At 33.4% G+C, this 23,851-nt stretch overlaps 1 protein-coding gene and 1 long non-coding RNA gene across 4 annotated transcripts; one reads left to right on the top strand and one right to left on the bottom strand.

The window, feature by feature from the left end:
* Positions 1 to 206: 206 nt before the first annotated feature.
* Positions 207 to 7,495, top strand: LOC104890552 (diacylglycerol kinase 2). 3 transcript variants are annotated; one of them, XR_007273604.2, is made up of 10 exons: positions 207 to 500; positions 1,988 to 3,186; positions 3,768 to 4,140; positions 4,227 to 4,303; positions 4,453 to 4,572; positions 4,709 to 4,873; positions 5,369 to 5,506; positions 6,558 to 6,708; positions 6,855 to 6,956; positions 7,103 to 7,495. XR_007273604.2 is itself a non-coding variant. In XM_048643419.2 (9 exons), the coding sequence occupies exons 2-8, from the start codon at positions 2,068 to 2,070 to the stop codon at positions 6,705 to 6,707; spliced, it is 2,142 nt and encodes a 713-aa protein (XP_048499376.1). In that variant the 5' UTR covers positions 207 to 500; positions 1,988 to 2,067; the 3' UTR covers position 6,708; positions 6,855 to 7,495. The 3 variants fall into 3 exon arrangements, 2 of the variants coding, with proteins under 2 accessions (XP_048499376.1, XP_010674383.2); XM_048643419.2 differs by having other exon boundaries at positions 6,855 to 7,495; XM_010676081.4 differs by having other exon boundaries at positions 208 to 500; positions 6,558 to 7,161.
* Positions 7,496 to 21,733: 14,238 nt separating this feature from the next.
* LOC125497055 (uncharacterized) lies at positions 21,734 to 23,146 on the bottom strand. Its single transcript, XR_008969122.1, has 2 exons — positions 22,185 to 23,146; positions 21,734 to 22,091 (listed from the first exon to the last, which is right to left on the bottom strand). It is a non-coding gene; the product is annotated as an uncharacterized LOC125497055 (long non-coding RNA).
* Between the last annotated feature and the right edge of the window lie 705 nt (positions 23,147 to 23,851).

Here is a 23,851-nt window from a genome sequence, read left to right as displayed (position 1 = left end):
TTGGTAACAATTAACTGATTGATAAAAGCTTATTGTCATTTGCTTGAGCAAAATGACATTTATAGATATTTCTAATCTAATCTAATCTGATTTGATCTGATTAGATCTGAAATAAGCAAAAATAAGGTGAACTAAACATAGCATTTTAACTCCATATATAAAGGGGGAAGGGCGTGTTGCAAAAGTGTGGAAGACGAAGCAACGAGCGAATACATTACGGTGCCATAAAAGTCATAGAAGGTCACCCACCACCACACCACACCAGTCACCACGCCCTCCTCAGTCCTCCTCCCTCAAATATTGCCGTGTTAATTGCGCACTAAACCTTCGTTTTCTTTTGACAAAGCACTTTTTATAAATATTATTAATTTTACACTCTTAATACACTATTTTTACCGCCAATTCAAATATCATTCTAATATTCTTCTCTTCACGCTTTCTCTCTCTTCTCTCTTTCTAGATTCTCGCTTTCTTCTCCTTTCTCACGTATTCTTCGCCAGGTTCGTCTACTTTTTCTGCGCTATTAATTTTTTAATTAATTCTTGCTTTTTTTCATGTTTGATCTGTTGTATTAATCGTTAGATCTGCTGGTATTGCGTAGTAATTTCGTTTGAATTTTTCGAGATCAATGACATTTTTTTTTTCGATTTCTATTGATTTGTCTTCGTAAAATTGCAATGTTAATGTAATTAGGTTTTTTTAGCTGTTTTCGGAGGAGATGAACATACTGAATTTGTAAAAATATTGAAGATATCATTATTTCTGTTGTTTTTGGAGGAAATGAAATCGTCTTCATTCTATTTATTAGGGAAATTGCTTTGTTTAAGGTTATTCTAGCCTTTCTATATGACAGGAGTCATTTAATGGTGAATTTGGAATTATTAGGAACTCGCCGCTATTTGGTGAAAGATAAGCTATTAATGATGATGTATTGAGTTTTTGGTGATATCAGCTGTTTGAATTCAAAATTGCATTATTAGGTAATCTGGTCCTATCTTATTACACATCTGTTTTTTGATGAATTGAATAGTTTAGGACGGTAGGATTGCGATTCGAAGGTTGGAGGTTGTGCGAAAGAATCGATTTATCAATGGATTTGGGATAATAAAACAGAAATTAGTAAGTGAATGAGAGATCATAGGCAATGAGTCACAAGCTAATTGTGAATCAGTATTCTCAATTAGGAAGATGCGTAACTTAGTCAGTGGAGCCATATATATGTTGTCGTTACCCCTAAATCGCTCGGATGAAGCTCTTGTTTAGGATGGACGAGAGGTGTTGTGAATCCGGCAAATTTCTGTGCACTTGATATTACCATTACTGGTAGTGGGAAGGGGTTCTGAATTTTGAGCTTTTGCTTAGTTGCGGAGAGAGTGTTCTTTTAGATGTTTGAAGCTTGGATATGTATTTAGCAACTTAGAGCTCCATGTTTAAGTTGTTTACATCAGAGAGCTGTCAGTTTAACTTATTGAGTTTGGTATTTCCTCCTGCTTTTTTTTCTATTACGAAACTTTGAATGAAGATATCATAAGTATGATGCTAGGGATCTTTGATAAATGATTAACTTCTGAATCCTTAGTCTCTAACTTGAACTGGTCATAGACTTCTAGCTGTGAGATGTGCTGTTTGGGATTGTGAATCGTGAGGTTCATGCTACTGCCGAGACAATTTTTTCCGATGACCGGGGTGGGACTGAGACATCAGCATATTGGCTTATCGATTTTGGCCAATCAATATAGGACTGAGACATCAGCCCTGGCTTCATCTACTTAACAAATTTGTGTTGTTTTTTCTGTGTTTGTTGACCTTATGGCTTAGCATCAATTTTAAAAGTCTGGAATTTAAAACTTTGGTTTTGTATCTTGATTTATAAGGTTTTTTCTTTTAGATTTGTTGAAAGAATGAATTCTATTTATTGTTTCTTCTATTCCATTGCTCTTTTTTTGTATTGCTACCATGCTTCTTATATATGATTTATTCTCTTCAGGTTATGTTGAAATCTGTTATGGGAGACTTTCTTATATACACTTTATAATCAAAGCCTGATTTGTGCAAGTCAGATACAAAATGCTTGACTTTGATTTTTCAATCTCAAGGCTATTAGCTATATCAGATTCTTTTGGCCCTGATGTATTGGGATGGCTGGTTACTGGATCATTTGGACTTTTAGCTCTTGTGTTTGCACTTCTTAAATGGCAGAGAAGAACATCTCTAAATTGGGTTAAAGCTGCTGCTAGAGCAAAGAAAAAAGCATGGAAAAAGCTAAAAGTTCCATTTTCAAATCATACATGGGCTGAAGATTATGGTTCTGGTGAACAGCTGTCCACATGTTGTGTTTGCCTGACTTCTTTGTCATTTTCACAGAATTTAGGGACAAAGACAGTGTTCCACACCCCTGTTCATCGTTGTGCTGTTTGTGGTGTAGCCGCACACTTCTATTGCTCTCAGTATGCAGCAAAGGATTGTAAATGTTTTGCTCAAGCTGGTCATAGCCATGTGCAACACCATTGGTCAGAAAGATGGTTTAAGATGGATGATAATCCTGACACTTCTGCATTTTGTTCTTATTGTGATGAGCCTTGTGGTGTACCTTTGCTTGACGCTTCTCCTACATGGCACTGTATGTGGTGTCAGCGCCTCATACACGTCACTTGTCATGCTAAGATGTCCAAAGAATCAGGGGATATCTGTGATCTGGGTCCTCACAGAGGTATTATTCTTTCTCCTCTGTGTGTGAAAGAAACTGATATAAAATCCATGAGAAGTTTAAGCTCAATTAGAGAAGAAATGATAGCATCTACTGTCCGTGGGGAGATGCGGCGGAGGCGGCATCGAAACAGAAATGGATCAAGTCGTAGTCTTAGTGGCAAGGTTGAGGATGTCCCGGCTTCTGATTCCCCACTTGGTTATGTGCTTAAAGGTATAACTTCTTTGAAAAAATGCTACAGTGAGAAAAACTTTGACTCTTTGTCTAGAACTAGCAAAGTTTCTGGCTCAAAGGGAACCAATCTTGGATTGATAAAGAAAAAGGGTGGGACAGTAACATATGGCCAAACCAAGAAATACAAGTTAGTAGACTTGTCGAAGGATGCTAGACCTATTTTAGTGTTTATAAATACTAGAAGTGGTGCGCAAAATGGCCCTTCTCTCAGGAGGAGACTGAACATGCTGTTAAATCCTGCACAGGTAACTAATAACCTATTCAGCATTTGTCAATCTCTCACTTGCATAATGCATAGGCTGATAAGCATGATTATCATTTTATTGCTGTTTTACTTTGACTAATGACTAACTAGCAAGAAGACAAAGGAATTGAAAGAAGAGGTAAGTAAAAGTCATGATATAGTGTGGTTGATATATTGTGGATTTTTTTTCCTCTTTTATGTTGTATTGCTCAAATGTACCTGTTTAGTCCTATCTCCAATTATCTACATCAATAAGATGTTTATTTTGTGAACCGTGGATGTGTTTCATGCTTTGTCTTGCATCCCCTTTAGCTGTTGCAAATGTTCATACCTTTGTATTGCATTATGAATAGATTCATATATGTAGGTTTTTTAGTTGTTAATTGATATAGGGTAATGACAAATTTGTAAAAGAAGAGGGTGCCTTGAAATCTACAGAATGCTGTGTGATCTCCTCGTACTCTGCTATTGACTAAATGAGCTTTTTTTCATTTTTAGCTGACATATCAGTTTACCACTTTATATTCATCATTTCATCTTTTATGGTTCTAGGCTCCTGGCTGATATTCCTTTCTACTGCAGGTGTTTGAATTGAATTCTTCCCAGGGTCCTGAGGTTGGTCTGAAGTTGTTTAGCAATGTGCCAAATTTTAGAGTATTAGTATGTGGTGGAGATGGTACTGTTGCATGGGTTCTTGATGTAATTGAGCATTTTAATTTCGAGTCACCTCCACCTGTTTCTATTCTTCCGTTGGGCACCGGAAACGATCTCTCAAGGGTCCTACAATGGGGAGGGGGCTTTTCAAAAGTTGATGGACCTGGTTTAAGCAATAGTTTACATGAAGTTAATCATGCAGCTGTTACAATGGTGGATCGCTGGAAAGTTAATATTAAAGAAGAAAACCTGAGTGACAATTCAGATAGATTGCGCTCAAAATTTATGATGAACTATCTAGGTAACACCGTAACAGAGAGGTTATTGATTTTTGTGGTTCTGTATCTTCTGTTTTCGAACTCTAAATTATTGCTTGTAAATTCACAGGTATTGGATGTGATGCCAAGGTTGCATATGAATTTCATGTGAACCGGGAGGAAAATCCTGAGAAATACTATAGTCAGGTAGTAAACATCCCAGTCTGGATAGCATTTTGCAATTTTTTGTCTATGTGTGCGCTTGGTCTTTGTTGACTGTCAAAGGTGGTCTTCAAGGCCACCTCTGAACTTATTGTAACTCCATCACATGTCAACTGATTAAAACTTCCTGGCAGTTTGTGAACAAGTTGCGGTACGCCAAGGAAGGTGCCAGAGACATGATGGACAGGGCTTGTGCAGATTTACCGTGGCAAGTTTGGCTTGAAGTAGATGGGAAAGACATCCCGATTCCGAAGGTATGTGGTAACCTTTTAGCTTAAATGGAGTATATCATACTCCTTGTTGGTTGTGCAAGTTACTTCATCTGTCCTTTACCATATTCAACTACGGATTTGCTGTCTGATTAATGATGCAACCACTTGTTTTTTTCAGGATGCGGAAGGTCTGATAGTTCTCAATATTAGTAGCTACATGGGTGGTGTAGATCTTTGGCAAAGTGATGGTGAGCATGATGATCATTTCACTCGTCAATCGATGCATGATAAGATGCTTGAGGTTGTATGCGTCTCCGGAGCATGGCACCTTGGAAAATTGCAGGTTTGTGTCTAAAAAGTTTTTGAATTGTTTAATTTGGTACTCCCTGCAATTATATAGAAAATGAAGGGATAAAATAATGGACAAGTTGCTAAGTTATTGCTGTGTTTATCTAACTTTTAAGCTCTTCTTTCCTCCCAGCATAAGGACCTTTAACAGTTTCCAATCAATAGCTCTCTTTTTCTTTTAACGTACAATGCTATTATAGTTTCTGACACTTTTATAATTGATTTCTGTATTTTAGCCTCAGATACATTTGTAAAAAAGCCCAATTTTAGTATTAAGAGTAATGTGAAGTTATTAGCTGAGAGAATTGAAACACGTTTTTTTGTGCCAGAAGTGAGGATGGGGTATGGGGGTTGAGAGAGATGGGTTTATGTCACGTAGTATTGTTTTGTCAAGATGAATTAAACCAGCTTCACTTCATCCTTAACTTGCCCATGTGATCTGATTATGGCCCGTGCATTAAATAGCCTTATAATTCATAATGCTTTACAGGTTGGTCTTTCTCAAGCCAGGAGGATGGCCCAAGGGAGTGTTATAAAAATACATATTTCCAGCGCTTTCCCTGTTCAGATAGATGGGGAACCATTTATTCTACAGCCTGGCTACCTAGAAATAACACACCATAAGCAGGTATGTTCTGACATTTAGTAAGTTTAATACTTTAATTTACTCTGTCACACGGACACCCTAACCATATTAAGGTCGATGCAACCTGTGATCATAGGATCATGTCTTCCCAGTCCATTTGTTTCAGCCCATGATAACGTGAAACTTTTTTCTTATCCCTTTTTGGTTTCTTAGAAGCTTTAACGCCAACGTTCTTTTCCACTTGTACAAGCTTTATATCCAACGTCTCTTTTCTCCTTCTTGGTCTTATCTTTTACGTGGCCTATTTCTTGCATGGTTGTTTTCCTTTACTGTGTTTATTGCATGTTCCTTTGAAGAGCTTACCTCTTTGGATTTTGGACTCACTAGCCTTTTTCTGAACCTATCACCTTCTTTTAACATTATAAATTAACATCAAATGGAAATTGTATTACTTCAAACTTCATTTTTGTTGATTAGAATTTGGCTAGGACTTGACGTGGAACTTTCATATATCATTGCTTTGTTTAGGACGTGCGTCTTATTGCATGCAGATAAGTTTATACACCTATTGCTAGCAATAATTAATGGATGTTGGTCACAAATGGTGTTCAAGATTGAAATTCTTCAATTTACTACAAAGTACCATCACTATTTGACTCTAACGGCCCGTTTGGTAGTCGTTAATAAATTGCAGTAATGGGAATGAATTTCTAGTGTAATTTTATCAGGGAAGCACCCTTAAAATCTCCATGGGGAGGCATTTTTTCTCCATGGGCAAGCAATCTCACCCCTAAACTTGTGTTTTTGTCTCTAAGGGGAAGCAATTTTCATTACCACCTACAAGGTGGTATTGGATGAGGATGAAAATTCAAGAAGGAAAGTGGACACTTTAGGATAAATTAGCATTACAATGGGAATGGACAATGATATTTTGCACAAATTTACACACAAATTAATTCCCATTACCACCATTTATGACCAACTACCGAACGGGCCAAGAGTAATAGTCATATACCTTATAAAGTACTAAAAGAGGGAAGAGATAAAAATTTGGGGATGCCTCTTAACATATTTGGATCACTTGCAACTGTAGGTGTTTATGTTAAGGAAGGCATCTGAAGAACCTAGAGCCCATGCAGCTGCAGTGATGTCCGAGGTTTTGTTTGATGCTGAGTCTAAAGGAATTATCAACTCCTCCCAGAAGAGAACACTTATTGAACAGATAGCTCTTCGTCTCTCATAGTGTAAAGTTCAGCTTTTTTGTTGGGTTTCCCTCATCTCATATCTCTTAAATTTTCTGGCACTAATTTTCCCACTTAGTGCTAACAAATTAGTAATAGAAGAAAGGGTGGTGTTTGTCATCATCTTTTCGCTCTTTTTGTTCTTTTAGCCTTCCTCGTGCTCTTTCGGAATTGGCTTTGGTGCACGTCAGACTTGCTTCTCGACGAAACTTCCCGCGTTGGTAGTCAAGTATATACAAAAATATACAAAGGTACATTTTTTTGCCCAAATGGATATAGAGATTTTGGTGTGTTGATAGTATCCATATTACCATATAGGTTTTGAGTCTAAGTAGATAATTCTAATTGTGTAAAGAATTTGATTTACATAGAGTACTGATGCCTAGACGGTTTGCAGAGTGTATAAACTTGTATTCTTCTACACATTAACCAAATGATTCTCTCTTGCTGCTGTAATGTTGGTCCCTCCCCCGTTCTGATCTGCTTCAGTCTGTTTCATCCGGTCTTTTGTTTAAGTAATGGGAAAGTGGGCTGGTAGATAGAAGAACTCTTTGACCATTACTCGCGATTGGTAGGGTCGTCTATGAAGGTCTGCAAATTGCAAGATGATCGGAAGCACAAGGTCTCTGATTTCAAATGGCCCAACAATGTGAAATTTACTGTTTGAGTTAGCCACTTGCTTCATACTCACAATTTAAGTCCTTCACTGTTTATGCATTTCTGTGTTTAGAATTGTGTATAATATATTTTTTTGTTAGGGTCCAATTTATATGATTAGCGGTTAGCACAAGCTCTCCATACATCTCTGGTGATTGATTTTATTTTTCTATCTAATGCCAAAACTCAAATTTTATTTACCAAATAAAGTTTGAAAATACTCATAAATATGATCAATGTAAAGAAATGCTCGAGATTTGTTATGTGTCATTGCTCCTGGATGGAGTGATGGAAAATAGTCCCACTTTCCGTGCCCATTGTCTTGGTTTGACCAAGGATGGGCAGCAGATCATTTGAAAAGGCTGATTATTATTAGATTGGACCATTTGCCATAACTTGACTGGGCTCACTTGTTCCCCTTCCCCCATAAAGTACCGCTCACCCTTAAAACAGGAGATATGAGGTTAGGTTTGTTTATGTTTTGTTCTTGTGAGCCATAAAAGTAGAAGAATTGAAATTTGAGGTATAAAATAAGGCAGTGATATAATCCATTCATCCTTTTTCTCTTAGATTTGGGCATGTTTAGTGTAAACCGTAGAGAATTTTAGTTTGTTCTGATGGATAAAGTAAAATAAAAATTAAAAAATTGATAAAGTAATAGAGGAGGTTTATGGAGGGTCCCACATTATATGAGTTAAGTAGAATTGTCAAATAGATCGTGTCACGTCTGTTTTGTGTTTGTCATTTATTAATGTGGCAAAAGGGATACTAATTCGACTCGTTTAGCTAATCTTGTCGAAATTCCTTAATACTAACCCAATCCATTTAATCAAGCGGGTACTCGAATCAATCCATTTAACCTATTTATTCAAAATTTCTAAATAAATTGATTTTTTTATGTATACTATTTATCGATTCATGTTTATTTAGGTAATAACTTGCTAGTATATCAGATAGATTTAAGAAACTCATGAATGTTTTGCCAACTTATACCTTAAATGACGCTAAAATGTTGAATTTTCTTGTATGTTTTAGTTAAACTTGTAAAGTAAGTGTCAGCTTTGGGCTGAAAAACTTAATACTAACCCAACCCACTTACTAAATGGTAAAACGTGTATTGACCAGTATATATAAACTTGTAAACAAAAGTTTGATGCTAACCCTTTTTTTTTTATCCGGTTCGCATCGTGTTGTTGTGTCGTGTCAACTTTTGACAGCTCTGAATATAAGGGGAGAGCATGAAAGATAATAATTACTAAATATTTTATTTAGTGAATGAGGTTTAAGATAACAAGACAATCACTTGAGGACGGAAGGAGTAAAAAATAATATTCACAATTACTCTTAATATATTGTGAATCAATGCATTTATGAGTAAATAACATTCAAAGGTACTCCTAATATATTGTGAATCAGTGCATTTATGAGTAAATTGTATCAATGCTTTTAATTAAAAATAATTAAAGACATCACTTATTTTTGTAATTACGAAAGGTATTAATTTTGATATATGTTCTCCACTAAAGTTGAACTAGGTCCTCTTCGAGGCTTAGCAATTGAAGATTGTTTCTTTGATTCTAATATAAAATAGAATTTTTTTAATTCAAATTTTTAGGAATTACTCTAAAAAAATTGAAATTCATATTTTTTAATTTGGGTGCTTTTAGTATCACAACCTTTTCACGTAGTAAATTGATATAAGTATTCGCTTCAATGAAATAATGTAGGTGTTGAATTTCTCCTATATAATGGATAACCCATGACTTTATGAGAGTTGAGACCTGAGTATGATACCAAGGCCGAGTTTATTTGTCATACATTCGAGTGTATTATGTTCATGGTATATGCAAGATTAATTTTTGCTCATTTGGAGCCTCTTTTTTTTATTACCCTTTTCTCATTTGAATGATTTTAAATGAGCAATAATAAGCAGAAAAATAGTTTTTGGCATACATACTCACAGTACACCCGAATCTATGATAAATTTTTTGAAGTAAGACTTATAATAAAGGTTCAACCTCTTAACTTCAAGAGTTCAAGGTCATGTTATCAAATTTCAAAAGCCTAAACTAAAAATTTAATTGGTTATATCTATGTAAGATGTTAATTCGTTAGGTTTCTCATTTCCCTTAAAGAAAAAAATTACTTCCTCCGTTCTTTTTACTTGCTACACTTTCCATTATGGGAAGTTTCACATTACTTGCTACACTTCTTTTTTGGGCAATAAACTCTCTCTATCACTCTCCTCCCATATAGGTCACTTTTCTTTTTACTCTCTACCTCTCTCTTCTCCAAAAATTGCCTAGGAGTCCGTGAAATGAGAAGTGTAGCGAGTAAAAAGAAACGGAGAAAGTATTATAGATATGCCCGGGTGTACGAGGGATTCCTTATAGCAGTGAGTGGTTTTGTCTTACCAACTAAAGAAACAAAACTAGTTGTTGAGTTTTTTCTTACCTGTGTGGCTGTGTCCACCGTCAAGACTCAAGACAGACATACCTATTACCTAGTTGGCTAGTTCCCTAGACCAGACCAATACTCGCATCGCACGGTTTGTCGCAGAAACAAATGTTCACAACAGCCAACAGGACGACTATTAAAAAGTTTTGACTTATGTGGAAGAAGCTTTTATGTATGGCTCTACAAGACTACAACTACTTGTTGATTTTATGAAAGTATGAAACCTCTAAATTTTGACTAAAAAAATGAACGCATTGTAAATTTTCAGGCCATTTAATAATCACTCAATTTGTCAGCTTTTTTTGGATTACGAGCATGTTTAGACTAATACTTTTGAGTTTTTGGGTGCTTTTAACTAATCGCCTCGGTTTCATATTAATAACACAAACTAGTAAGTGTCTCGGGCGATGCTCCGGATTGTTTCTTTTCTTAGAGTTTTATCTTGTGAGGAAAAAATTGACCACAATAGTCTATTATCATTACCATTAATGTGTTAAATATCTAATTACTTGTATAGTTTTAATTGAGATATAATTACAAATCTTATTATATTTTATTTTGAAATATTAATCAAAGATGTTATGTTGGATCAATGGTTAAGCTCTCAAATTTCCTTTCAAAGGTTACGTGTTCGATATCATATACTCTCTCCGTCCCAAAATATATATAGTTACTATTTTTCTTTTTTTCACGGTAATTTATGCAAAGTGAATCTTGGTTTTGCATTGGAAAGCTATTGGGTAGTTATTGGATTTTTTAAAATAAAATTACTAGAATAATAAAGCCAACTTCGCGGATGAAAATAGAGGAAGCTCCACTTCATAAAAACTGATTAACGGAGACAATTAATAACCTACAAAAAATTGAGAACTTCTGAAATGAGATCCCATCTATAGTAATATATTAAAAGGCGTGCGCAAACAAGAAACGGTGCCACGTGGCGCTCTCCCTAAGGGAGTTTTACACCATGTAATCCACAAAATAAAAAGATTAAAAATTGCATAATATAGGATTTGATCTCAAGACCTCAATAACATATACTAAAGTCTTAACCACTAGACCAAATAACATTTAGTGTTATCATCTTAAATTATAATATTAATAAATGAATTTTTTTCTTACACGGGGCGTAGCCCGGGCATAATAACTAGTTTTGCATTAAATAAGGGCCTAATATCCCATAGTAAAATGAGAACAAAACTGGAATTTTTAAAACCTAATGAGGGTGTTTTAGGCAGAATTTGTTACTCATTTATAGAAATGTGAACTATATTTTGGGACACCTAATAAGAAAATGGGAACTATATTTTGGGACAGAAGTAGTAACAATCAATTTGACTGTTTTGCACGGTCTCTAAGTTATATTTTTAATCTTTGATATCTTCAATTTCATATTAATAAAAAAATATAAAAAGTTGATTTATGAAAGTACATATTGAGGCAAACCTAAAAACATCCTACATGAATATGTTTAATGTACTACCTTTGTATTTTTTTAGTTGCACTACTTGCTTTTTCATATTTGCCGAGAGGCTTCTTTGAACGTTAATGTCTTTTAATGGGTATAAGTAAAAATTATAAAAATATGATATTTGGAATTCTCGTATTGTGACGAATCTAACAAGAGCCCACTTGACTATATTTTTTTTCTTATATAATGGTGCGAGATAGTTTAACAAAGTTGGTTGATGAATAGTGCCAAAAAGGCAAATGGTGCAACTAAAAAAATACGGAGGTAGTATATATTAATGAGAATATTTGGTCAAAAATTTTAAAGTTTGACTTCAAAAGAAAGAAACAAGTATTATACTTTCTCCGTCCCATAATATAGTGCTTGCATTTGCATTCTTTTTTGGGTGTCCCAAAATATTCTGCCTATTTCTTTTTTATCAATTTGTTTGGACTAAATTATCCTTTATGTCTACATAAAACTTTCCTAAATACCCCTACTTTCTTTTAAAATATGTGCCCCTTTTTATTGTTTTACACCATTCCAAGGAATATTTATTGCTCTTTCATTTTATTTTAAAGGAAAAGAAGAAAAAAAAAAAAAATTCCAAGACAAAAATACCCAATGAACATTTACTTAAATATATGTTTTTGAAATCCTAAAACTCCTTCCATTTTCCTTAATTCTTGTGAAAAAGGAGAAGTGAGCACTATGTTGTGGGACGAAGCCACGGAGGGATTATTATGGGATGGAGGGAGTACTTTTATACCTTTATCCTATAAAATTACTAGAATACCCGTGGGAGTAAAAATAAGATGTCAAACCAAGCTCGTTTGTGATCGATGTGTAACTCTTATTCAAGAGGTGGGTACGGGCCGAGCCGGCACGATTTGGTCCCGGCCCGGCACGAGCCCACTCGAGGCTCGGCCCGGCACGTTGTCCGCTAGGTGGGCCGCGGGCCTGTTACGGTCAAGAAATTTTATTTCTGGCACGTGCCCGCGTGGGCCGGCCCGCGAACCGAACGCTCCTTTCCTTTGTTTTTTACCCTAAAACTATTAAAAATACAACATAAAACATGGGCCGGCCCGTGGGAAGCACGAGTCCGACCCGCGGGCCCGTGGACAATTTTTAAAATTTCAAGCCCGGTCCGGCACTCATGGGCCCGGACCGCCATTTACTCAAGCCCGCGGGCCGAGCCCGTAAACAGGCCCGGTCCGGCCCATGCCCACCTCTACTTATTCTTGTAGAGGAATTTCTTTATTAGTTGATAATGTAGGAGTTCCATATAGTCACTCCACCAATCTCGTCAGCATATATGGAAGAACACAATCAAGTTATAGGGTTATAGCAATTACTTAGGTTATGTCTTACATCCTGTACAGTAAATCGTTACTTTAGTTATCTTGTATTGCTTAGATCTGGAACTCAAATCTAAATCAACATATAAAGTTATACAAAAAGGCTGCTATATTATTGGAGCTAAAAGAGGCTATTTTTAGAAGACAATGTTTTAAACATCAGACAAAACCATGGGAGAAACTAATTGTGGCAATTAGAGATCATAGCAAAGAAAAAAATTGATTAGATTTGATGGATTGAGTGATCATAGACTTACATAAGCTACTCCTAGACAAAACTACTACTGCAGCGCATCCATTCGTATTATGCTTGAAGTTATCAAACATCCCCGCAAATAATTGTCTCTCTTTCTTTGTACATATTGCAATCTGTTAACAAGAATTTTGAACATATCCAATTAGCTAAATTTAGCAAGTTTCATCAAGTGCACAAAATCTTCACTCCTGCATTTAACTTGCTTCTCTAACTCTGAAAATTGGGGATGATCTTGATGGAAGGTCAGTTCCTCAAATTTAATGATTCATTCACTTATGAAAATATTTAATTTATCTGATAAATATATACTTACTCTGTTTCATTTTGATCTACACACTTACACTTTTCATGCATGCCAAAGCAAAACATTGGGGACATATATCTTTAGTTTTGTATCTGTAAAAATTATAAAAACACTTAATAAAATACATTATGATAAATCTAACAAGATCCACATGACATATTTTCATCCGCGTATAAATCACAAATGATGGTAAAAGTGAAATTTGTGAATAGTATAAAATGTCAAAGTGTGTAGATTAATATGAAACGGAGGGAGTACTATTTGGCTTAGTTCAAACCATTTTGACTCTCGCATATTTCCTTAAACCAACATTTAGACCTGATCAAATCAGCCCAATCCGACCCGATTTTTGGGGTGAGGTTTGGGTAGATTTTTTGGCCCGATCCCATTTTTTTTGTTTTGGGCCCGGTTTTGTGAAAGTGAAGATTGATTTTTTAGTCTATTTTTTGGTCTGACCCGACTAATGGGCAATTTTTTAAGCGTGATTAGACCCGACCCATGATCACCTCTACCAACATTGGATGTCGTATAATTTAGTTTATGAAGTTTTGTAGAATCCAAGACTTGGGATCAATTCTGACCTACATTACATCACATAGTATTTCTCTAACACCAAAAAGAAAACATTGAATGTGTCCCAAATTTCATTGTATAAGTTCTCTCAGCATTCTAAAATTAATTTAAGTACATATAGTTTGATCAAAAATTAGTTAAGGTTAGTGACTGCACATGACAAAAAAGATAGCAAATCAAGCGAAATCATTCCAGTTTAGTCTCCTCCCTCCGTCCTCTATTAGTTTACCCTTTTTGACTTTTGACAATATTCACATACATGACTTTGACTATCTCTTGTAATTTGTATTTAAGGAAAAATATAGTCATGTGAGATCTTGTTGGATTCGTCTCAATGTGTATTATCCAAATATCAACTTTTTGTAGTTTTTGCTTATCGGAAATTAGAGATATTAAGGTTCAAATTAGTATCTCGGCAAATGTACCCCAAAGAAAGGAGTAAACTAATAGAGGACGGAGGGAGTATTTAGGTAAAATATACTTAACTAAATAAAACCTAAATTAAATAAATTGAAATGAAAATAAGTCCAAAAAACACGACTTTAGGAGTATTTAGAAAACGAGCCTATACATTAAAAAAAAATAAAAAAAGAATAATCTTGATATAGAATCGGCCTCATCATCCTCTTTTCTCTTGTTTAAGTTTAACAGAGAAGAGAACATATTCTCCATATAAATTTAACTTAAAAAAAGAAAGTAAATGGTCTCCTCCTAAAAAGACAGAAACCTGTGAAATAAAAGAAAGAGCAGAAGAGAAAGCTCCCCAAGACTTATGCTGATACATCTGAAACTCACTCAGAGACTCAGAAAGATCATCAGACATCACACACACACACAGCCTACACAGGATGAAGGAGAGAGAAGAGAGGAGAGAGAGGCTTTCATTTCCCAATGACTCCAAAATTAATATTTTGTCAGATGCTTACTCCATTTACTTCTCTCAACTGCTCACTCATAACTCATTCATTCACTCAATACTTCTTTTAAAAAAATTTCCATTATCAAAAACTGTTATCTCATCAATCATCATACTTAATAAGCTGACATGTTTTGAATTAATGTGAGTTATGGTAAGTTGAATTTAAGACCTATAGAAATGGCAAGTTTGTTTGAGTAAAGTTCAGGTGCATAAGTTATATCTTAAACAAGTGAATGGAAAAAGAAAAAAACTGAATCACAAATATGCACATGATGACATGAGACTGATGAGAGTGTTTCACTGTTTTTGTTCAAGTCTTCTGGTAATTATTTTTTTTTGAAAGAAATCTGGTGATACACTTTAAAATACAGTTAATGGTTCTTCAATTTAACATACAATTTACACGTACGAAATGGTTGAAACTACATAAGCTAATTAATGAACTAATAAAATTCCATGCATGACTAAATTTACTTATCCATGCAACCTTCAAAATACTGTTCAGAAAATGGTGTTATCTGTTGAACCTTATATATGTTGTGTCCATTTGACTTGTGAGTTGTTCCATATTGAACAAAGACGAGAAAAAGTACCATAATATGAGGTAGAGGAGTTACTCATACTAATGTCAATTGATTTTAGTATGAAACTTCTTTTGGACGGCTATTACTTACTCCTTCAATCAGCAACGGAAATTTCCTTGAAAAAAGGATTTCCTAATTTCCTCCTTTTACTTTATATAAAAAAAAAATTGATTTGGGTTGACAGATTTATCCCAAGAAATGAGTGGGATACCTTGTGACTTGGAGGAGTTTTTCTAGAAAAAATTCTGATTAAGGGTATCTAGAGATTTAGCAATTTTATTTGGGACTTTTAATGAGGCCATGACAAAGGAAGGGGTTGCTTCAAGGGAGTTTTGGATTAATATTATCCGTCTAGCCTTGGATAGAAACATGTTAGACCACGAGTTGAACTTTTTGTTAGTTTTCTCCAATAGGTCATGAAAGTCTTGTGTGAGGCATTTCGAGTGACATTTTTGGTTGCATATGAAGGTTGCTTGCAATTTGATGTTTTCGTATTGGAGGTGTGTGTTTAGAGAAAATGATCGAAGACTTATGATAAATAATAAGCTGGGCCTGAAGCACTACAAAAATTATCTAGAACTTGTTTAAGGTTGTTCATGGATGTTAGAGTTGCTTTGCCAAAAATTAGGCAGTCGTCGACAAACAATAAGCCAAGTAATTTTTGAGTTTGTGGTGCAACTTCAAACCCAACGCCAAATTTAGGATTTTGGGCTGCTGTCGAAAGTTGTCGGGCAATTACCTCCATGCATATAATAATAAAGAGTTAAGGGGATTATTGGGTACACCTATTCCAAAACAGGAGCAGTTAGATATCCCGGTGTGGGGACCTACAATTAACAGAAATTTCTCAATCAAGTAAGCCACTTGGCTTGCTCATGACTCTAATAGTTTCCTAAAATCCAAACGGCTTTTTAATTGGATTTGGAATATAGACGTCTCCGCAAACTTAAAAGTTTTCATATGGCAAATGCTTCAAAAACGGTCTGCCTACTCGTGACAACTTGGTAAAACGAAATATCACTGATATTTCATATTGTCATATCTGCAACAGCCAACTAGAATCAAGAAATCATATATTTGGCCAATGCTCTACTATTAAGAGATACTGGAACTCCTCAGATGTTCAAAGCTTCATTCAAGGCAAATTTCCAAACCAGGATATTGACCAATGTTTGCTACTCCTTCATTCAAAAAAAAACCCTTCCATCCCAAAAGTCATATCAATTCTATGGAGTATATGGAAATAGCAAAATCTTCTCATTTTTAATAATGACTATTTTCTTTTCATAGAATTCTATATAGAGCAAAATATAGCTCCACTGAATGGCAAGCCAAAACTACAGAAGATTTTATTACTAACAACCCATTTCAAGTTTGCAAGTACCTCAAAAATATTTGTGTTCAATGGATCTGCCCACCGCCCAATACTATCAAACTCAACTTTGATGGGTCAGATAACCAAATATCCTCAACTGCAGGCATTATTGTGCTATGCACTCCGACTGAAGAGGTCCTAAATACAAGTGCATTTAAATTTGGACGTACCACTCCTCTAACGGCTAAAGCTCTTGCTCTCCGAGAAGGTCTTCTCATTGCCAAAGGTCTTCTTTGAATTATGTGTGCGAACTTGATAGTCCGAAATTTGGACCTTTTGATTGAAGGCAATAACCAAGTCCTTATCAGCATCCTTTAAGGGAAGTTCAACTGCCCCTGGAAGCTTGACTATCTCATAAAGGATATTCTCCAAATTAGTAAAGGATTTCGGACGATCAAGTTCGCACACATATTTCGAGAAACAAATTAAGTTGCAGGTCATCTATCAAAATTAGGACACAATCTGCCCAATACAGCAACGGTTATAACCTCAGCAACTCACAAGAGTCTTTTTCATCTTTTAAAGTTTGATTATAACTTAGGAAAACACCTTGAGAAAAGGATTTTGTACTTTATAAAAAAAAAAAACTCCTTCAATCAACTTCAGTTTCTTATTCAATTCTTGGACTAGTTTTTCAATTCAATTCCAAATTCCAACTTCGTTTCCAATTTATTCTCCAATTCCAAATAAAATTCAATTGCAATTTGTTTGGCGAAAATATACAAATGCTCAATATATTTGGGTCATTTCACTCTTTTCTCTGTAATGTTGTTTTTTATTTGAATTTTTTTGATTTTGGAAATTCTGAATCAACCAAGAATTATTATAAGTATTTTAGAATTTCAATAACACACTGTATTTTTTCATAGTAACAACTAAGTACTATACATTCATCAATCTAATTCTTCGTTATAATTTTCTAATTATCATATTATTTTCATGCATAATTATAATTATTTTTTTCCTAAAAATTTGATTAAGTATTGTGAACTCAGATAGTTGTTCCCTTAAAAAATCAGATTGTTGTTGATTAATTTCATATTATTGGTTCTTGTAATTGTGAAATCTGAATTTTGTTGGTTCTGTTGTCTTTAATGTTATTTTTAATTTTTCAATTTTGTTATTCTCAGTGAATTTCTGTTTGAATAATAATTATAGGTATTGTGGTCTGTGGTATGTGGTAGTTGTGTTGCCAATTTGTGTTTCAAAATTGAGGCTCATTATTGCAATGTTAGGATGTTGTTATTATAGATCTTTTGTTTAATATTGCAAAGTTGTAGCGAAACATGTATGTGGTTTCAAAAAAAGAAAAAGAGAAAACGAGTACAAGAATAGTAGAAATTAACTTTTTTTTTGTATTACTTACTAACCAAGGTCTCATTTTGGGCAATGCTACATCTACTCGGTGGGTAGTTAACCCACTAAAAATAGAGCATTAAAAAACTATTAGAACTGATGAGTTAAATTTCACTATTTATTCATTTATATTAGTAGTGGGTTGTTGACCCACTGGGTAAATAAAGTTTTTTCCGTCTCATTTTATAAGTTCATCCATAAACCACCAATAACTCAAAAAAAGCCCTCATTAAAATAACATACATTAGTCAAACACTAGAAACTCTAGAGCAGTAATCAAACTGTTGTAATTTGAAAAATGTGTTACATAAATTAAAAAACTTGGTGAATAGTGATTGCACACAACTCATAATTAAGTGCTCGATTCTCAATGTACATACAACAGTAACTAACTATTTGGTGATCTACTTTATTATATTACCAATGATAGCAACTGAAATTCTTAGCAACTTGAAAAAGCTTCATGAATACCTTTCTCCTTTTATCTCTGCTATCTGTGTTTCCTTCTTGATCTCTCTATTTGCAGGCACAGAAGCATTTAGGTTATGTTTTTATTCCCATCTTAATGCTCTTAAAGATTTGCGTCACTTTACTACATTTTTGGTGTATACCAAAACATTTCAATACTTCTACTACTACATTTGAGAGATGATTACAAACAAAATCTAAAGAATTGTACATTATTGTTAATTGTCAACATCTCATTTTTTTAAAAATGTCAATATCAACATTCCATGGCAGACATAATGAGAAAATTTAGCTTCTCCACATGTATGTCTTGCTTACCTCCTCAAAATTAAAATTATTACTCCTTGCTTACGCTGTAGTAGTACAATACTATACTACTTTATTGGTGCACTTTATTAATTAAACTCATGCATCCAGTCATTTCACGTACATATGCAAGATGAAAGAAAGAATAAAGAAATCTATTTTCACTATTTTCGAAGTAAAAAAACCAGCTTCTACTCTCTATAGAGCTTGATTAGTTTGACAAAGACATGTTTTTGTACTCTCTTCAGATTCAAATATTTACTCACTTTTACCAAATTTCACTTTTGCATACTTCTATAATCTATTTAAGTTGACCAGCTTATATATAAAGTCATTTTTTTTTTACTTCATCCCTTTCATAATTACTCGTTATGCTTTTTATCGTGGGAAGTTTTACATTGCTACACTTTTGTTTGGGCAATAAACTCTTTATATCCCTCTCCTCTCACATGGGTCCCTTTTCTTTTTATTCTTTACCTTCTCTTCTCCGAAATTGCCTATGAGTCCGTGAATTGAGAGGTGTAGCGAGTAATATGAAACAGAGGAAATATTATATAAGCTGAAACAAAGATTAGAAGATTTATTAGTAAGAGAAATCATATTAGAGCAGCAAGGTGATGACCATTATTTTTTTTGCAACTAATAAACTACTCCTATGTGACAACTCCTTTTAGAGTTTTTGACGCGTTTTTTATTTTATTTTTTTTATTTTTATTAAAGGAGAGTTTTGGGTGCGGTTAATGAGAATATTTCATGTAATTTGTATAGGTTAAACTAGATAATATTTTATTAAAGATGAAAAATAGTTTTAGTAAAAAGGCTCTCTTTGTCCCTTATAATTTGTTTAAAATCCCTTCATGTGGATTGTAATATGATTAGTGAATTTTGTGTGAAACAATCATTTATTTTCTACACAAATTAGTTACTTATAAATGAAAGTGGACTTTGTTCATTATTTAGTCTAGCTCAAACTTGTCCAATCATTGTTTGCTATTGGGCCACACTTTTTGGTATGGTCCGCTATTAGATGGAATTTAAATGGTTCGTTTTGCAAGTCAAGAATGTTAATTTTTTCTGTAAAAAAAAAAGAATGTTAATTTTGGGCTTTTGCTTCTTGTAAGTTATAACATGGATCTGATTTCAGTTGTTTTGTTTTAGGTGAATATCAACAATCTAGCATTTATGAACACTTATAAAAAGCAGAGGGTGTATAATTAGTTGTTTGATTTCCATTTTCTTTAAAAAAAAAATTAGAATCGAATTACTATTCTACTATTTGATACCATTTTAAAATTTAACAAATATAAAATAAAACTTGTATGAACTAAAAACTATGGACTCGTTCATTTGTTCTCAGTTTTCAATTTTTGTGAAAACCAAAAACAAGAATATGTAAACCAGAAAATGTAATTTCCAGTTCTCTATTTCAAGTTTTTAAAATTGAAATGTTTAGTATAAGTATGACTAATTTTAAAATTATTATTATTATACTCCCTATATCATATGACTTATATTCATAAAATAAAAAATTGAAAACTAACAATAATGTCGAATGGACCCTAAGAGTGTGCTAAGTATTTTTTTTAGAACGAAAAACTAAAACACGGAAAACATAAATTATTTCACTTACCTATTTATTGACTGATTTCTTAAAAATAACCTCACAGTGATTATGGCTTGAAGTTTGAGTTCAATAAATTTGAATCTAATCCTTGATCAATGCTTAGCCTACTCATAACCCTAGTACAGTTTTGATATTTGAAATGCACTAGAAATAAAAAAAAGTTAGGGATGTTTTGCAATTTAATAATACAACATGATTGAGGTGTAGCTGAATTGACAACTGCCTCATTTTTCATGGCCTAGGTCAAATCAAATCTTGTTATTTTGGATGGGGAATTTTGAGGTAGGTTGTATTAAAATATTAGGTCCTCAAAAAACTAATATTAGTAGAAATTTATCTTACCAATTTATTTAAAAACAATGATGGATGACAAACAATAGGAAAACAATATAATTCTAATACATAATTTTATATAATGCTTGAAGCCAAATTCATACTCCAATTCTTCTACTTTGTATAATTGTATATATAATTCACACATCCAAAGAAGCAAATTTGGATTGAAATAATTCCGATGAACCAATCAACTGTTTTCGTTATTAGACTCTACCAATTGCATTTGAAACGTTTTCCTTTGCTTTCTATTGTCTTATTATTGCCTTGACTTTAGTACCAATGGTTAATAATATATTTCTATATATAGTAGTTTAGATTTTCTTCCAATTTACCTAATATGCAATTTTATGTTGATATCCGTTTCCAAAATACATTCTATGTTCTTCCCCTCTTCTTTATGAGATGAGTATATTGCATGTTACCCGACAGAAAAAAGGCAAATAGTCTAGGTAATATTGTAGTATTGATAAATACAAACTACCTAGCAAAAAATTGAAAAACCAAGGATGTCTTAACCTAATCATTAAGATTGAGGTCATGTGAACAATAGGTCATAGATTCGAATCCCCTTTTTCTTTCTTTTGTAATTTGTACTGCCTTCGTAGCTCGGATGGATAAAAAAAACTACCTAGCAAAAAAAAAAATCTCATAAAATATTACAATTAGGGAGTGTATCAAGTTGAAACTAGTTATGGTTTAATCTGCGTCCATTGCATATTTGCACCACTTAACTGAAAGTAAACTCACACTTACATATAATATGAATTACCCTCAATCAAAATCCTCAGTAATAACTAAACGATCTAATTAATAATCGGAAGAATTAGAGAGGGGGTAATTCAAACTCGAATCCTCATGATATGGATCATATTATACAAAAATGATCCAATAAATGGTTTTGGGGGGGGGGGTATTTCTCAACCGAGGTGAGAAACCTAACTTAGTTCCTCAGTCAATGTAGTATAGTATTTTTGAAGGAGACATTCAATGTAGGTACTAAGAAACTAAAAATTAAAAAGTGACCTAATAATTTCATCAATAGTTAAAACACTATAATATGTACCAAAATTACATCAAAAATTTAGATACCCGGCCTATAAAAATGTTAAAAAGCTACGTATATACATACATCGCTAGCTGCGACTTGTGAGCTGTATAATATACATCAATAGATGTCAAATCACAACAAGAGAGCAAATGTACACAAATAATTCAAAAATCAAAATATAAACAAAAACAAAGAGTACTGAAACCAAGATCAACCTGATATAATTAGCCAAAATATTTACCAATAGTTGTCATTAATCCATGGGATTAAACCGAGATCTGAGTTAAGGAAACCCATCTTCTTAATACATCCAACCTCAATTTGAACCAAAAAATTGTAAGCAAAAAAAAGAGTTAATAACAAAAAAAATAAGTATTAATAACAAAAAAAAACTTCATAAAAACTTACCTTAAATCTTGAAATATGACATAGTTGAGCAAAAGAGTTAGAGGGTTGGGAGGAATGAAGCCTGGTCCGAGAATCATGTAGATTTTTAGGGTTTTCCTCTCTTATTTTTTCCTTTTTTTTTATGCAAATTATATATATGGAAAAACCAATACATAATTTACTAAAAAAAAAAGAAAGTAAACAATACAAGAAGAAGAAAAAAATTCAATCTTTATGACCTCGAGCCAGACAACATACCCCTCAACCAAACCCTTTGAATTCATCACCTCCATTAAAACAATATTTAGAGAGAAATATACAACAACTAATGATATTTTTTGAGGGGAATGAAGCCTGGTCCGAAGCCTCTTTTAATTTGCATCATCATACATACATACATACATACATGATGATCATCATCCATACATGATGATAATGATCATCATGATGGTCATGAGATGTATGATGATGATGAGTAGATGATAGCAAAGCCTCGAGCCAGCCAACATTCCCCTCAAAGTTTTATGTTTGATGAGGTTTATGAGTTTCTCTCTCTAAAAACTCTTTGTATCTCACATATTTATAATATGAAACCCTAATTCACCTACGCCCACAACCCCTGATTTATAACAATAAATAAAAAGAAGGGTATTGTTGGGAGTCAGAGTAAAAAGTATCAAGTCAAAACTTTAAAAGGCAGTAAAAACAAAGACCTAAAGAGCTATAGGAATAGGAACAAATAAACCTTCCACCTACAATTACTGAGGTCACTAAATCTCAGTGCCTAATTGTGCTTTGGGAATTTGCAATTTTTACTATTCATTCATTCATTACTATGGTTTCCCTTTTTCCATAACTTTGTTTGCTTTTAAATTACTTATTTGCCCTCTAAGTTTTACTTAAGAGTTCACTTGTTTGACAAAAATTAGTATAAGAGACGGTCTAATTTTAATATAAAAGTAGATCTAGTTATTAAATGGATTAAACTAGTCATTGAAAGAAATTAAACTAGTCACTTTGGGCTAATTTTCTTTTTAAAATTGAGCTTATTATTGCTTAATTTTTATTTAAAAGTAGGCAATCTCTTACCAAAGAAACCTCTAGCAAGTATTTGCAACCTCTAGCAAGTATTTGCAACCTCTAAATACTACTTTTTATATTATAATATTAATTTTATTGTACGTCGTTAGTGTTAGACTCCTCTATTTAAATTTTATTGATTGCATTTTATTGATGTATTATATATAATATTGTCATTTGATCAAAACTTTGGATTATATATAGAAGTATTAATCAAGAGCTCAATTTATCTTCGTTGTACCATAATCAATGAACTATCTATGTTCGATAAAGAGGTGTGCGGATCTATCTTCTTAGGTAAAATATTCACACCTTATAACCATCTATTTTGAGTAAAATCACAATAGTAAAACATCAATTTTCGCAAATTAAGTTTAGAAAGTATATATGCTTGATATTGCATTTGAAAGTTCCATCTCGACTATTAAATTGTCAAAGGAGACTAATTAGTTCATGTATATCATTCTATATTATATCAACATCGCAATACAAGATAAAACTATCAGATTTTTTTTGGCAATAATATGGCATAATCTTTCCCTCATATAGCACCATTTTTCTGTTTAAATACACAAATCATATCAAGAAACCACAATCTTCAACTATCA

This window comes from Beta vulgaris, chromosome 4, assembly GCF_026745355.1.
Source record: "Beta vulgaris subsp. vulgaris cultivar EL10 chromosome 4, EL10.2, whole genome shotgun sequence".
Lineage (NCBI taxonomy): Eukaryota > Viridiplantae > Streptophyta > Magnoliopsida > Caryophyllales > Amaranthaceae > Beta > Beta vulgaris.
Note: the sequence above shows the minus strand (reverse complement) of the source record. Positions and strands in the feature narration are given on the sequence as shown.

Coding starts and splice junctions, on each gene's coding strand:
- LOC104890552 (XM_048643419.2), top strand. CDS start 2,068: ATGCTTGACTTTGATTTTTCAATCTCAAGGCTATTAGCTATATCAGAT. Junction 4,141..4,226: donor ATTTATGATGAACTATCTAG/GTAACACCGTAA, acceptor GTAAATTCACAG/GTATTGGATGTGATGCCAAG. Junction 4,304..4,452: donor CTGAGAAATACTATAGTCAG/GTAGTAAACATC, acceptor ACTTCCTGGCAG/TTTGTGAACAAGTTGCGGTA.